We start from the raw sequence: 14,700 nt of genomic DNA, 5'->3' as shown, positions 1-14,700 counted from the left end.
CCCGCGCGGCTCCCGCGGCCCGGCCCGCGTCGCCTGCAGAAGGCCGCGGCCGCGGGGTGTCCTCCCGCACGCGTCCCCGGCGCGCCCCGCAGCCTCAAGGCGACCCTCCCTTCCCCGGAGCCGCCAGCAGCCCTGATTTCTCCCTCACCCAAACACCGCCGCGTGTTCTTGCAAACACTTCAGAGAAATCAAGATTGCCCCGCGCTGGGATTTCTAAATAAACAGCTGGCTTATTCTTAGATTTTTTTTTTTTTTTTTTACAGTGGCTGGGATTTGTGGGGAACCTGAAAACCTAACCTTCTCGTTAGGGGAGATGAGTGTTGTTTGTTTTGTTCTGACATCTCCCATCGCACTTTTTAGCCCTAAAAGGCTAAGACCTTTTCCCCAGAGAGGAAGGTAGGTAGGATGGATTTTTGACTTTGGTTCCTGGACTTCCTCCCTTTATTTCCCTGAATAGGGAGAGGGTTTGGCGACAAGGGAAAACCCATGAGGGCCCCTGGATCCGAAGGGGAAAGGGAAGCAGCGGAGGACGCAAAGGGAAGACTCCCGGGCAGGCAGTGGAGAACAAGCCAGCAATTAAAACACTAAAAATACTGCCTCATTTGGCTTCAAGGCATCGCATTTCGCATGACGAAGGCGCAGCCTGGTTTCCTCTAACTGGCACAACCCAGAGTGTGGGCGCCTCGCAAACTGGGGGCAGCGGCCGGGGGCCTGGGTCGCCAAGCTGCTGCAGGCCAGGGTGCGGGCTGCATCCCGAGGCGGGGCAGGGGCCGCAGGCCTTTCCCACCTGCTGTGACTTGGCACCGGAGCCAGGTGGGAGAGTTCCAGAGCTGGGGCTGGTGGAAGGCAGCCCATGCGCAATGTACAAAGGCCCACCTGCCTGGGGAGTGTCTGGATGGGGGTCACCTCTCCCTCGGCTAATCTGCATGTAAAGGCTTTGAGAGAAATCCCGGGGACCAATACTGGGAGTAATAACCTGACCTGCCCGGCCCAAAGTACTACTTTTGGTCTCAGGAAGACAGGGACAGAAAGCGACCATTGTCCCCATGTATGCCTTGCCTCTCTCTGGCCCACTCCCCAGCTGCGTGGGGGCTGGACACACATCCCAGCGCCCAAGATCAACAGAGCCCGGCTCCCCAGCCCAGCCCTCCCAAGCAATCGAGCTGAAGAAAACTCTATACCATCCTTGGGTCTCGTTTCCTTGCAGCTTTGCACCTCCTTATCCAGAGAAGTATCGAATAATACTGAAAAGCACTGAAGGGAATTGTTGCTGCTCCTGGCTGGGTGTGTGTACTTCCGCTGTGAATTCCTATTGGTTCCAGCGTCCAGTCTATTAGTCACCTGTGTCGGATGGTGGTGAGAGCGGCCTTGGAAAGAGGCAAACGTTTGCAGCAAAAGGGACAGCACCTACACCCCAGATATGTAGCCCCCTGCAGGGGTCAGTCAGAAAGTACACTTTCAGGGGGCATTAGACCCCCTCCTGTTTCTCAGTATAAAATATTTTTGTGAATATGAGCAGACAGCTCATCACTGTCTACTGAGTCATTGTGTTTTTACAGAGTATATAGACAAAAACCAACCCTCATTGCAGCAACAGCGCTTAGCTATAAAGAATGGGACGCAGCGCACTTCCAAAAGGGACGCCATGGTCAGGGTTCTTCACGAGGCTTGTGTAACACGCATAGTGCGAAAAACTGAGACTTTCAGAATTTGGAGACACCAGAACAAGCTCCCTTTTTAAAGGACCCTCACATTTAGTCCACAGGTAGTTCTTAGGTGCTGTTGACCTGGGACCCATCATGGACTCAGGAGGGCTTGAGCTGGAGGAAGAGCTGCCGAGTTTGGGGTCAAAGTCAGTGCTGCCATTCTGCTGGTTCTAGGGCTTCCAGGTCCTAGCTGGGCAAAAGCTACTGGTCTACCTCACCAGAATTCATGAAGCTGTTGTTTCTGGGTGAGAAAACTAGTTTGGTTTTGCTGGCTCTGTTTCCTTTTGGGTGATGCAGAGCAAAAGCAGGAGCCACTGAAGACAGTTTAGGGAATCCACAAAAGAGGGAACGTGATGGCTCAAGATCAGACAGGAATGCAGCCAGCCCAGGATGTGGGGAGGCAGCCAGAGGCTGTCTGTCCAGGACACACCAAGAGAAACCCCAGGCCTTTGCTTGGAGCAGAAACTGCCCGCGAGATTGACTATATCCATTTCCGAAGGATAGTAAAGAAAAAAGGGGGGAATTATTAAGCTCCAGTTGGATAAAGCTTTTGTTATTCACATTCAGCTTTTACTTCTTAGTTCTTACGCAAACGCCATGCCCACTACGACCTGTGTTCAACCCTCTGCCTGCAGAGTCAGCTCCTCTTGGATCAGACTGCTTGACACCGTAGTGAATTTAGGATATTTTGGTAGACTATTCAGGCAATACTTGCTGCTGCTGAGCGCGTTCAATAGAATGTAGAAGAATCTGGAAAGGAATCTTAATGCCACATACATCTCATCGCCTCAGCTGTCCTCCCCTAGCAGTCTATGCTGTGCAGCTGTTGAAGACCCCCCATCCACATAGTCCCTTGGGCTGTGTGAACTGAGGTCTCTAACCTCTACCGCTTTACCTCCAGTGGCCTGAGGGCCAGTCCTCAAGTTGCCACAGGGATTCAAGTGCTCCAGTCCATGCCCCACCCCACCCCCTGTAATTAAATAAGCCTGGATATGAGAGACTCGGTCCTGTCTTTAAAGATGTTGGCAGATAACATAGCCTAGGTCAGTGTGAAACACTTGTCCCCATCAACGACTCTGCCCAGCAAGATTTTTGAAACAGAGATCTCAGCTCCGAGATATCAAATATCAGATCTGGTGACTCAACAACTCCAGCCATGGTCTGTAAATGCCTCGGCTCCTTGCTACATGAGAAGTCAACCATTTTGGCACGGCCAAGATGCCTTGTTCCAAGGTTCCTGGCGTGAAGTGAGGGCATATTCACAAAGTGAGAGCCCAGTCCCTGAGCCAGGCCCTCTGCCTGCTCCCAGTGCCCTGGAGCTTCCCTCCCACTAGCAGTGGGTCACCATGTCTCCATCTCTTCTTCCCAGGAACAGCAGCACTCCGTGGGGATTCCCCGGAGCGGCGGCCCCGTGCAGTCCACAGTGGCGCCAGGCTCAGGAGGCCTGGTCTCTGGGGCCAGTCCTGGGGCTCCGGGCTTCCTGGGCAGCCAGCCCCAGGCGGCACTCATGAAGCAGATGCTCATGGACCAGCGGGCCCAGCTGATGGAGCAGCAGAAGCAGCAGTTCCTGCGTGAGCAGCGGCAGCATCAGCAGCAGCAACAGCAGCAGCAGATTCTGGCTGAGCAGGTAACATGCCCCCATGGCGTGACACATTCATTTGTGCATGCATTTATTTGGCACCTGCTGTCTGTCTGTGACAGGGTCACAGTTTGTGTCCTCTGCTGCTTTCACTCACAGTCCAGCATTTCCTGGGAATCTTGGGACCACCTGTGGAATGGAGACCTCACCATTAATTGGACTTTTTCCTGTAAGGAATTAGGCTATTCCTCCAAGACTGCACTCCACCATCATCTTCAAGGTCCTTTTGCCAGGCATTTTTTCAACTCACACCTGCCCCGTCTCCTGATTTTAGATACAGGGGCCACGTTGTGAGCACACCTTGGGACCAGCTTCCATTCTCCCTAAGCCTTCATATTTCTAACATGATTCAAGAAATAATCACTCAGAGAACTTTGTTTCTTGGAGGAACGTGGCAGGAAGAGGTTTTGAGAATTCTATAGAGCTGGTCACGAACAATGGACCAGGGACAATAGTGTAACAATAGGGCCAACAGAACTACCTGGAAACCTGACCTGGGGGGTCACACTTAAGAAATCTTCCCAACAGCTTTTAACACAGTTCAAGAAAGCTGTGGGCTGAAGCCTGACACAAATGTACCTTTTCCGACCAGCTTCTCTGTCCGCCCTTGCCATATCATTCTTCCAGCTGCGGAAGTAGCTCTCCCTGCATACTGCGCCTGTCTGCTTCCATTTGTTTTGCCTTCATGGATGGCTGTGCCCGTTGTAACATTACCTCTGGGAAAGGCTGGAGGCCGTTCAGAGAAGACTCCTAGTCGACTTCTCTAAGGGCCTGCACAAGGAAAGCATCCACTCTGCAAGCTCTTTGTAACAGGACAAGTGAAGATGCCTCTTTCTTCATCTGCCTATTTAGAGCTCATTCCTCCTCCTCCCCCCCCCCCCAGCTATGCTTCATAGCTAACCTTCTAGTATGTTCCTAATTGGGTCAGCGTTTTGGAACTGTTCCAAACATCCACCCCCCGCATATATCCAAGGTACCATGTGGGACAGAGGTTCGCAGAGGGCCCTGCTAGCGAAGAACAGCAGTTCAGAGTCATACCAGCCATTTCCCAAAGAGAAGAATTTGTACTGTGGAGCACAATTCCCTTACGTTCCATTTCTGCTTTTGTTCCTTTACAGCTATGTAATTATCTCCCTTTTCACCAAGGTCAGTCAGCTGCCTGGCAGCTATTGTACAAACAAACCCGCATCCCTCTCACCCTGCATAAGGTGTGTGACAAGGAAGCATGCTAATATCTCTCAGACAGTGATAAATGGAACTGCAGAGAGATGCTGGGCTTCAGAAACCCTCCCCTCAGCCAATCCCAGGCCATTTCAGGTGTGCCTGGTGCTTTGAGTGATGGTTTCTGATGTGCGTGCTGCGAGCAAAGCACACGCAGCAGGCTCAGTGGTTGAACGCAGCCTGCTGGGCCTGGAGAGCGGCTGTTCTTGCAGGGTGAAGTTAGCTAGGTTTCCCAGGAGCAAGGCAGGAGGTGGCAGAGCAAGAGCAGACATGCGTCAGGATGATGGCGAAAGAAAGGGAACCAGCACTGAGAATCTTGGCTTAGGGACAGAATAGGGCTGCTATCCTGGGGGAGGGTAACAGAATGGAAAACTGTGGTCTGATTACAAGGGGGCTTCAAAGCATTTCTGGAAAAGGAAATTGAAAGGTAAGTTTATTTTGATACAAAGCAACCCTGAACTCCAAGTACAATGTTTTCCTAATCTACATGTTCCACAGCTGTTTAGAAAGCCCTTTATAGGCATGGGTTTTAGAAAGTTTGTACCAACACAAGCATATCCTTTACTTGGTTTTCCCATGCATTTTTTGAAGGGTCTGTGCGTATGGCTTCTTAGCAGCTGTGTGTACCAACAGGTGCAGGGGGACACAACAAAGCTCTCTCTACTCAAGGTCAGCATCCTTTCTCTGCTTGCAAAGTGACTTGCCCCCTTTCTTCATCTGCCAGGTTAGGTGTTAATAACTCCCCTCATAGAAGCCTTTTGAGGGCGATATAAAATGATCGATGTCTGTACAATTCTTTGGGAGCCGTGCACTCCGCACATGCATCTGTGGGGACTTGTCACACGGCCCCCAGGGTCACTGCGAGCCTACATGTGAGGACATGCTTATTGCTGCAGATGTTCCCAGAGGTCTACCAGTACTATGTGCGCAGCCTCCCATTTCAACACTAAGTATTGGCGTATCAACACCGTGCTCCTCAGCTTGATCTCTCCAGCACTGAACAGTGTCTCAGCACTTTCCATTTTGGAAACACTTGGGTTTCCTGAGAGCCCATGTGAGGCAAAACGGAAGGATTTGGGATCCTGCGTGTCTTTGGGAATTTGAACATGAGTCTCCATGGACTTGTAAATCAGAGCAAGGCAGGTTGAAAGCAGGCACGAAGTAACATTTAATGCCTTATTCTCCGAGAGAGCGTAGAGCGTGTCGCCTCTCGCTGATGTAGCACGCCTTGACAGAACATAGAATTTTAGATCTGAAACATTGGGATCTTGGTGCCTCATCACTGTAGCCATGATAACCCTGAGACCAGGGAGCTGCTATGATTTATCTGAGACCACAGAGCCACAGAGGGACAGAGCTGGAAACTCACGGCTTCTGACTCCAGGCCAACACCCAACCCAGGCGACGCCTCCAGAACTTAAGCCTGGTTGCAAGCTGAGCAGTAAAATTCTTGCTGGAAGCTTGGCTGCAGCTCTGCTTTTCCAAGCTCAACCTGCTCTCAAGCAGGCCCTTACATTGCCGCCTAAAAGACCTGCTGGTTTCTTGTCTACACTGCAAGGGGCTACAGAATCTGATTCGTCACAACCATTTCCCACAGAACACTGCAGTAGACAGCACAGGATGAGTGAACGATACAGAAGCTGCTTTTTCTGTTTGCTTGTCAGAATGCTGGCTAGCCTCGGAGAGAAAAAGCAGAAGAAAATTACAGAGCTGCCCAGGAAAAAAACAGAAGAGAGAAGACAGAAATAAACACAGGCGTTAAGAAGTGGTCAGTCTGTGTTATTGCTGTAATGAACACTCTAAGGAGCAGGGACCTTGTCCTGTGTTCTCTGGAGCCCTTGCAGTTGAAGGGTGTTTCACGAATATTCAAGAGCTGTGGAAGGAGGTCAGCTGACCTCCCCAAGGTCACGCAGGCGGAGAACTAAAACCTCTTTCTCTGCTATTTCCACCTCCCTCTACTTTTCTTTGCCTTTGCACATGATAATGATCCTAACAGCCTTCAAAGTCTGTTGGTAACAACGTTAGCAGTGCAGAACCTCCTGGTTCCTGGTAGATGAAGAATCCCATGTGATTTCCCCAGCACAGTGAGAGCTGAATATTTCACCTGCAGAATGTATTTTGCAGGCCATGTGGCTTCGTGGGAATGAGATTAGCCTTTGTTGGAGCCCCTGAGAATCCCATCTTCGAAGACCCAAAGCATCCATTTCAGTCATTCAAAAGGAGTTGCTTGTCACTTTGAGCTCAGTCACCAGCTCCCTGTGGTGTTGGGACATCCATGTCAAAACAGCTTCTGTCAGTACATGGTTCTCATGAGGCAGCAGATCCACACGACAGACAGGCACCAACAGGCACCTACAGTGTGCTCATAATGGTGGTGTTCCTACCAGCTACCAACTGGAAATGCCCTAAGTGGCTGCCACCAGGAGATTGAATAAACATATTGTGATATCTTCATACAATGGAATACTATTCAATGAGAATGAACAAGCAACAGCCATGCATGTCATCAGGGAGTCTCACAGACACAGTGGCCAATGTAAGAAGCCAGGCTCAGAAGCAGCATTGTAGAGGATTATTTTCTGTGGAGTACCGAAGCAGGTGGAACTAAATGTTCAAGTTAGGCTGGAGGTGTCCCTGAGGCATTGGGAAGGTGATGGCTGTGAGGGTCACAGGGGACTCCCAGCAGTGTTGTGTTTCCTGCCTGATGGCCTGGGTTGCCTAGCTTAAGCTCAGTGTAGAAAATCCAGGCAACTCTACACTTAACACTAGTGCACTCACCTCTATGCCTATTATTCTTCAAGACAACGTTGATTACATTAAAATGCCCCCCCCCCCCGCTGGGGATGTATAATTGAGTTTTCTCTCCCTGTCTCACCTCCCTGCCTCTCTTGCCCTGTGTCATTCCAGCAATTGCAGCAGTCACATCTACCCCGGCAGCACCTCCAGCAACAGCGGAATCCGTACCCCGTGCAGCAGGTCAATCAGTTTCAAGGTAAGGCTGGTGCACACCTCTTTCATTTTCTATTTTCCAGCCCTGAACTACAGGTGAATGTGTAGCCAATGGTGTCACGCCTTATATGCTGGATTTATATCCAGGTAATACTCACAACCATTTAACAGCTAGGAGAATAATACCAGCCAATCTGAATGGATTGTAGCAAACAGGAATTAAGCTTTTTATTACTGGGTCATAGAGGGGTGCTGGTGGGCCCTGGGAGAGGTCTCAGTAGTTCTGGGAGGAGAGAAAGGGGCAGTGTTTACAGCATTTAAAGAGTCTAACATCCAACAAGAATATGCTGGTACCTGTTGACCCAATGTCTAGATCATCATCTTAGTGACTACAGGGGTACAGGGGCAAAAATCCCATGTCACATCTGTCTTGCTAATGCCATCAGATCAGCTGGCTGAAGACCTTGCTTTCCAATAACCAGCTTACAACAGCACCTGACTGGTATCTGATACCCAGAACACAGACTGGGCCATGAGGTCCACAGGGCTGCTCTGGCCCTGCTGCCATTTGAAAGGTTCCTGAAGCATGATGCCATAGCAGCAAGCACACCAGCACTGCCCATCCTCTGTAATAGGAAAGGCACTTAAGAATTAGCTCCTTCAGTCTCCAAAATGGAGAGAGAGAGAGAGTACCTCTGAGGCTCTTTGTATGGGGTAAAGGAAAAGACTAAGAATCCTTTCCAAACTTATCCAAGGAGTTTTCAGGAAGCTAACAGCAGAATCACCTAGCAGCAGAAACCCTAATTTCCATCCTTTGCCCACTTATGGGGTTGCTATCAATGTGTCCTGATTTCTCAAATGTCACCTATCCCTCTAAGAATGTGCTGGGAGCTGTGAGAACTCTTGCATAGAAATATACATATATGTAAGTATATATCAACTTTTATCTGGATCCACAAGGATTGCCCTTTTGAAGGTTATCCACAGTCTGAACAATTCCTGATCTAAGTTAGCATTTGTCAACCTTTGGATTGCCATGCACATAATTATGAAAACAATTGAATGAATAATAGCCAAAACACCTTTCAAGTAAAATACACTAGGAACAACCAGGAGCTCTTGTATATGTAGTAAGCTCACATGTATCTCCTGGGTCATGTACTATACATGCGTCCCAGTTTCAAGTTCGGAAGCCAAGGATGTTTGCTCATGGATCTCTCTGTGGATTTCCCATGAAAACACAAGGTCCTGGGCTAGTGTTCTGGGAAGCTGCTTTCTGCAACACTGGTATCCCATATTAGCAACCATTCCAGTCCCGTGTGCTCCACTTCTCCTTGCTAATGGCCTGGGGAAAGCAACGGAGGACAGCCCAACTGCTTGGGCCCCTGCTTTCTTCATGGGAGACCTGCAAGAAGCTCCTGGCTTTGTGGTCTGGCCCCGGGCTGGATCTCTCTAGGGAGTAAATCAGCAAGTGGAGACTCTCTCTGTGCAGCTATCCCCCCTCTTTGTGACTCTTTCAAATAAATAAATAAATCTTAAGGGAAAGAGAAAACACTAGGGCTTTATAGCCACTCCCTTCCACCCAGGGACGTTTGTATCAAATCCCTCAACACAGGGAGGAACTGGGATTGAGCTGATCTGTAAATGCCTCTCTCGTGTTATCCTGAATGGGGAAAAGACATTATTCCATACACTTGCAGGTAATTCAAGCACTTCATGGGAAATGCAACTGTAAGGTAAATTTACTTTGGTACAAACATTTTTGTTTGTAATTTAATTGGATTTTTTGCATCAAAAATTTTTTTCTTTTTCTTTTCCTTACCTTTTCCTTCCTTCTTTCCTTTCTCTGTCTTTCTTTCAAATGTACAGAGAAAGACACAGTGACAGACAGCTCTTCCACTCACTGACTTATGCTTCAAATGTCTGCAACAACTAGGGTGGGCTGTGCCAAAGCCAGGAACTGGGAACTCCATCCAGATCTCCCACATGAATGGCAGGGACTCAATTACATGATATATCACCTGCTGCCCATTAGGGTGCACATTAGTAGGAAGCTGAAATCGGAAGTCCGGCCAGGACGTGAAGGCAGTCCCTGTGATGTGGGATGCAGGCCTTCCAAACAGTGTGCACCAAATGCCTGCCCTGCCCCAATCATATATTTTAATTTTACTTTCGCCTTAGTGTGTGTTGCAGATGCTGAGCTCTCTTGTGCAGCAGCCCTAGTTCTCTCACTTGACCCTGCATCCAAATCACCATGGAGCTCAAGAAAGCACAGGCAGCCCCATTGTCTCTGAATCAGTGGGCATGCCTGAGAATGTGCATTTGTGACAGGTCCTCCACGAGTTGCTGATTCCACCAGCTAGGGCACCACACTTTGGAAACCACTGTTTAAAATTACGAATTGATGAAAAACATAGAATCTGACAAGTGCAGCACAGCATCCCTTGAGTTTTCTAAATTCGTAAGTTACTGATTATTTTTTGAAGAGACCCACCAAAATTTCCCTCCTATGTTGGCAGAGAACATGGACATATCCAAATATGTGTACACTTGACCCTCTGTATCTTTAATTCACCCAACCTGTGTCAAATGTATTTTTTCATATCCCATTGTACTAAACATATGCAGATTTTCCTTCTCATTATTCCATAAACTATGTAGTACAACAGCTTTGTGTATAGTGTGTATCTGGGACTAGGTATGATAAGTAACCTAGAGATAATTTAAAAGATCCAGATGTGCTTAGAGGCAAATGTTACACCGTTTCACAGAAGGGTCTTGAGTTTTCCCAGGTTTTGGAAGTCAAAGGACATTCTGGAACCATTCCTTCTCAGATACCCAGAGATGACATGTATTGGAATGATACCCTTGAACTATTCTGAAGCCCTAAACCACATGTAATCAGCCCAGAAACTTGACCCTGCAAATGCCCTAGAGCCAGGGTGGCAATCCCATTGTCCTCAGTTTGATATGTAATCATTAACCAGGATTTCCATAGAGTCTACTGATACCCCATGTTAGGAAATAATCTGGGGCCTGAAACAATGGTTCAGTTGGCTAATCCTCCCCATACAGGTGCCAACATCGCATATAGGTACCAGTTCCTATCCTGGCTGCTCCACTTTCCACACAGCTCCATTCTTATGGCCTGGGAAAGCAGTGGAAGACGGTTCAAAGCCTTAGGACCCTGTACCCACGTGGAAGACCCAAAAGAAGCTACCGGCTCCTTCCTTCAGATCATATCAGCTCCAGCCATTGCAACCATTTGGGGAGTGAACCAGCAGATAAAAGATCTCTTTCTATCCTCCTTTTCTCTGTAAATCTGCCTTTCCAATAATAATTTTTTAAATCTTTTAAAAAAAAAGAAAACAGCCTGGTCACCAAGAGATACATAGATAGAGAATGAGTAAACAGCAGCCCCCTGTTCAAAGGTCGCCATAATGATCTCCCTCCAGCTTCCTGCCTCTGGCCAGTGTCATGTGTCACGTGTCTGAAATCTGTAATTTTTTTTCACAAATATAGCTTCTTGCAAGTGAAAACAGAATATAAATCCCATTAAGAAAAAATTCCAGACTATCACCAGTATTTGAATACTAATTTTCTTAGACATTGTGTTAACCAGCAGACAAAAAAATAAATGTGACTATAGCATCTCACAATAACATTTCTTTTAGTCAAAAAGGAAACTTAAAAATGATCTGTTGTTTAACATACATGGGAATCAGGTAAAGACAAGTTAATTCTTTGGATGCTTTTGTATTTTTTCTTTTATTTAAAATTGCTGAAGGCACAAAACTCATTATAAAACTTTTATTTCTCTTAGGTTGAAAATATTATGAGTGCTGATTTTAATTTGTCTCTTTTTTTAAAAAAAAGTAAGAATTATATCTGGAGAGTGGTAATCACTGATACTAAGTAAAAATAAAACTTGGCTTGGATTATTGTTTTATTATCTATTAAAAAGCATTATGACATTTCTGTCCTATGGTGAGGAGAACCTATTTCTCATTCCAAACACTGATTCAGACAATATCCAGCCCTTCAACAAAGCCATGCTAAATACTCAACAAAAATGTTCAAATTATGAGAATGCTTTGATCTAGTTCCAGCATCCCATCAGCCTGTTTATGTAATTTGGATCTAGCCCGTCAATCCCTGAGTCAGCACTGTTTCCCCTAAAATGTTTTTATAAATAACCCGATAACTCATTTCTCTGTGGTTGATCCAACTGGCCATGCAGTCAATAGAAACATAGTCATTAAAGTCAGAGAACTTTATAGCAAGATTACAAGAATATACTACCGTCAAGCATGTAGCCAGGGACTTTGGATTTCTGTTATAATCACTTAGAGTTAAGCTGCAAAAAAAATTGGGGCATTGTAGGGATTCCTCCCGACTGTCCAGGCTCCCCCACATTGTCCAGTGCAGCCTTATAAGGATCTCAAGGCAGACAACTGTAAACCATCATCAAAACTCCCATCATTTTCTCTCTTAAAAAGAGGAAGGAAGTGTAGAGGCTCATTGGCTGTCCGGAAATCAATAACTCCATCAGAAAGACAAAAACCGATCCTAGGACCCTGCCACAGTGCCAAGTTTAACAAGGTTAACCTCTCCTCGTCTGGGTAGGATCGTATTTGCTTATCAGATCATTTGGCTCTCATACCGAACCTTCTTTCATGTCCAGTGGGGGAAAAAAGCTATTTTTCTTTCTCATAAACTTAATCATTAGAAGGGACATAGAAAAATCCATTTATGAACAGTTCCTAGCCCTTCAAAACATCAACCGGTGTCCTGGGGGTGATATTTCCGTTCTCTTGGCTGGTTGGGAAATTTGCTGACATGTAAAGGATTCTTTCGAATCTCTAATTAAGGTTGAGTGTCTTGGTGGTGATACTCTGGTCCACTCTTAAACAGCATCATTAAAACTGTATTAGCAGTCCTTGCCGATTTGAAGAAGTGGACTTGACTGCAGAAATACATGAAGTTCATTGCCAAGTGACAGGAAGCAGGATGATTTCTTTTCTGGCTCCGGAACTTGGCCAGCTTGCATGGACATGTTACCATTCTGAGAATCTGGAGCGTATGGAAATCTACCGAGTAGACTCAAAAAGCATTCCATCTGTCAGAATAGCTTCTTGGCAGAAGTAGTGACCTTTAACCTCTCAGATCGCACACAAGTCTGAAGGGAAATCAGTCTAATGGGCTTTATTGATAGTAATCTCCACTAAAGCATGTTATTCACGAAATGATGCAAATGACCAGTGGTTTTTTTTTTTCTTAATTTAATCCACGAAGTGAACTCCCACTCACCTCCAAAGAAAATGGCGTCTTATTGGTTGAAGATGACATCACAGCCTCAGAGTGAGAAATTATTTGCTTCTGGAGCGTAAACAAAAATATTATCAGAGTGTGTTAAGCAGAAAAATCTACTACACAAGCACATGTATGGTGCCACTGTGGTGTGTGAGCACATGTGTAGTCATATACAAGTATGAGCACAGTTAGCAGTGGTTCTCTTTGGATGGTGGGTATTTGGGTGACTTTTTGTCTTTGTGCTTTTTGGTGCTTTCCAAAATTTTTGCAATTAGCCTATGTAACAAAAAAAAAACCAATCATTTTAATTAGAGTAGGCTCACCAGATCCTTGTATATGAAGGCAAAGAAAATTCCAGCAAACGTGTCAGAGTGCTGCTTATGGAGAAAAGTAAGTGGTGTTTGTCTTCTCTTTCCCTGTAGGGTCTCCCCAGGATATGGCAGCTGTGAGGAACCAGGCAGCCCTCCAGACCATGCGAACATCACGGCTGATGGCACAGAACGCAGGCATGATGGGATTGGGGCCCTCCCAGAACCCCGGGACAATGGCCACGGCAGCAGCCCAGTCAGAGATGGGACTGGCTCCGTACAGCACCACAGCCACCAGCCAAGCAGGAATGTACAATATGAGCACAGGAATGACCCAAATGTTGCAGCATCCAAACCAAAGTGGCATGAGCATCCCACACAACCAAGGCCAGGGACCAAGGCAGCCCGCCTCTGGAGGGCAGGGTATCGGGATGGTGAGTGGTTTTGGTCAGAGCATGCTGGTGAGCTCGGCCCTCAGCCAGCAGCACCAGCAGATGAAGGGGCCAGTGGGGCAGGCCTTGCCCAGGCCTCAGGCCCCCCCCAGGCTTCAAAGCATTATGGGGACAGTCCAGCAAGGTGCACAAAGCTGGCAACAAAGGAGCCTGCAGGGGCTGCCTGGGAGGACTAGTGGAGAGCTGGGACCATTCAACAACAGCGCCAGCTACCCCCTGCAAACAGGCCAACCGAGACTGACCAAGCAACACTTCCCACAGGGACTGAGCCAGCCAGTCGTGGACGCTAACACGGGGACAGTGCGAACCCTTAACCCAGCTGCTATGGGCCGGCAGATGATGCCCCCACTCCCAGGGCAGCAAGGCACGGGCCAGGCGAGACCAATGGTCATGCCTGGCCTGAGCCAGGGCGTCCCGGGCATGTCAGCCTTCAACCAGTCCCCAGCCCAGCAGCAAATCCCCAGCGGCAGCTTTGCAGCCAGCAGCCAAGGTCAAGCCTATGAGCGGAACCCTGCTCAGGACATGTCCTACAATTACGGCAGTGAAGCAGCGGGGGCGCCCTTCCCGGGCCTCCCAGACAGTGCCGACCTGGTGGACTCCATCATCAAAGGCGGGCCAGGGGATGAGTGGATGCAGGAGCTGGATGAGTTGTTTGGGAACCCTTAGTTAGCAGGGACTGCAAGAGCTGCAACACGAGTGGTTCAAGTGAAAAAAGAAACGGGATGTGGACCCATCCTCGTTTTTCTTGTTGTTGTTGTTTTATTGGCCCATGTACACTGAGCATAACTGACAGCGGAAGATCCTACAGCCTTGCTTGGCCCCTGATGTGAGGGAGGGAGGCCCTTGAGGGGCGGGGAGGCGCGAGGCGGAGCCAGCCCGCTAAAGCCAGCTACTCAGCACTCCCTGGGACCGCCTAGTCCAGCAAGCGCTGCTCCAGCTTGGAGGAACCGCGGCTCCACCTGCACCACATGTGGGGGCTGCAGCTTTGGAGACACGAGAGCAAGCCTATACTACAGAGAATCCCTACAGAGGCTGCTGGGCGATTGCAAAGGCCAAGTTCGCAGGTCAGAAATGCAGTGAACCATGGGTGGAAATGCAGGGCTTCCAGGCGA

At 48.1% G+C, this 14,700-nt stretch overlaps 1 protein-coding gene across 1 annotated transcript in view; it reads left to right on the top strand.

Moving 5' to 3' along the window:
• Window positions 1-14,700, top strand: part of MAML3 (mastermind like transcriptional coactivator 3) — a 433,325-nt gene extending 418,625 nt beyond the window's left edge. The window contains exons 3-5 of the mRNA XM_040967043.1: window positions 3,076-3,333; window positions 7,474-7,558; window positions 13,251-14,700. Of these exons, the coding sequence (XP_040822977.1) occupies window positions 3,076-3,333; window positions 7,474-7,558; window positions 13,251-14,254 (1,347 nt within the window). The 3' untranslated portion in view covers window positions 14,255-14,700. The remainder of the gene's footprint in view (window positions 1-3,075; window positions 3,334-7,473; window positions 7,559-13,250) is intronic.

This window comes from Ochotona curzoniae, unplaced genomic scaffold (genome assembly GCF_017591425.1).
Source record: "Ochotona curzoniae isolate NIBS_2020 unplaced genomic scaffold, NIBS_Ocur_1.0 scaffold_4506, whole genome shotgun sequence".
NCBI lineage: Eukaryota > Metazoa > Chordata > Mammalia > Lagomorpha > Ochotonidae > Ochotona > Ochotona curzoniae.
This window is presented reverse-complemented; position numbering and strand designations above follow the sequence as displayed.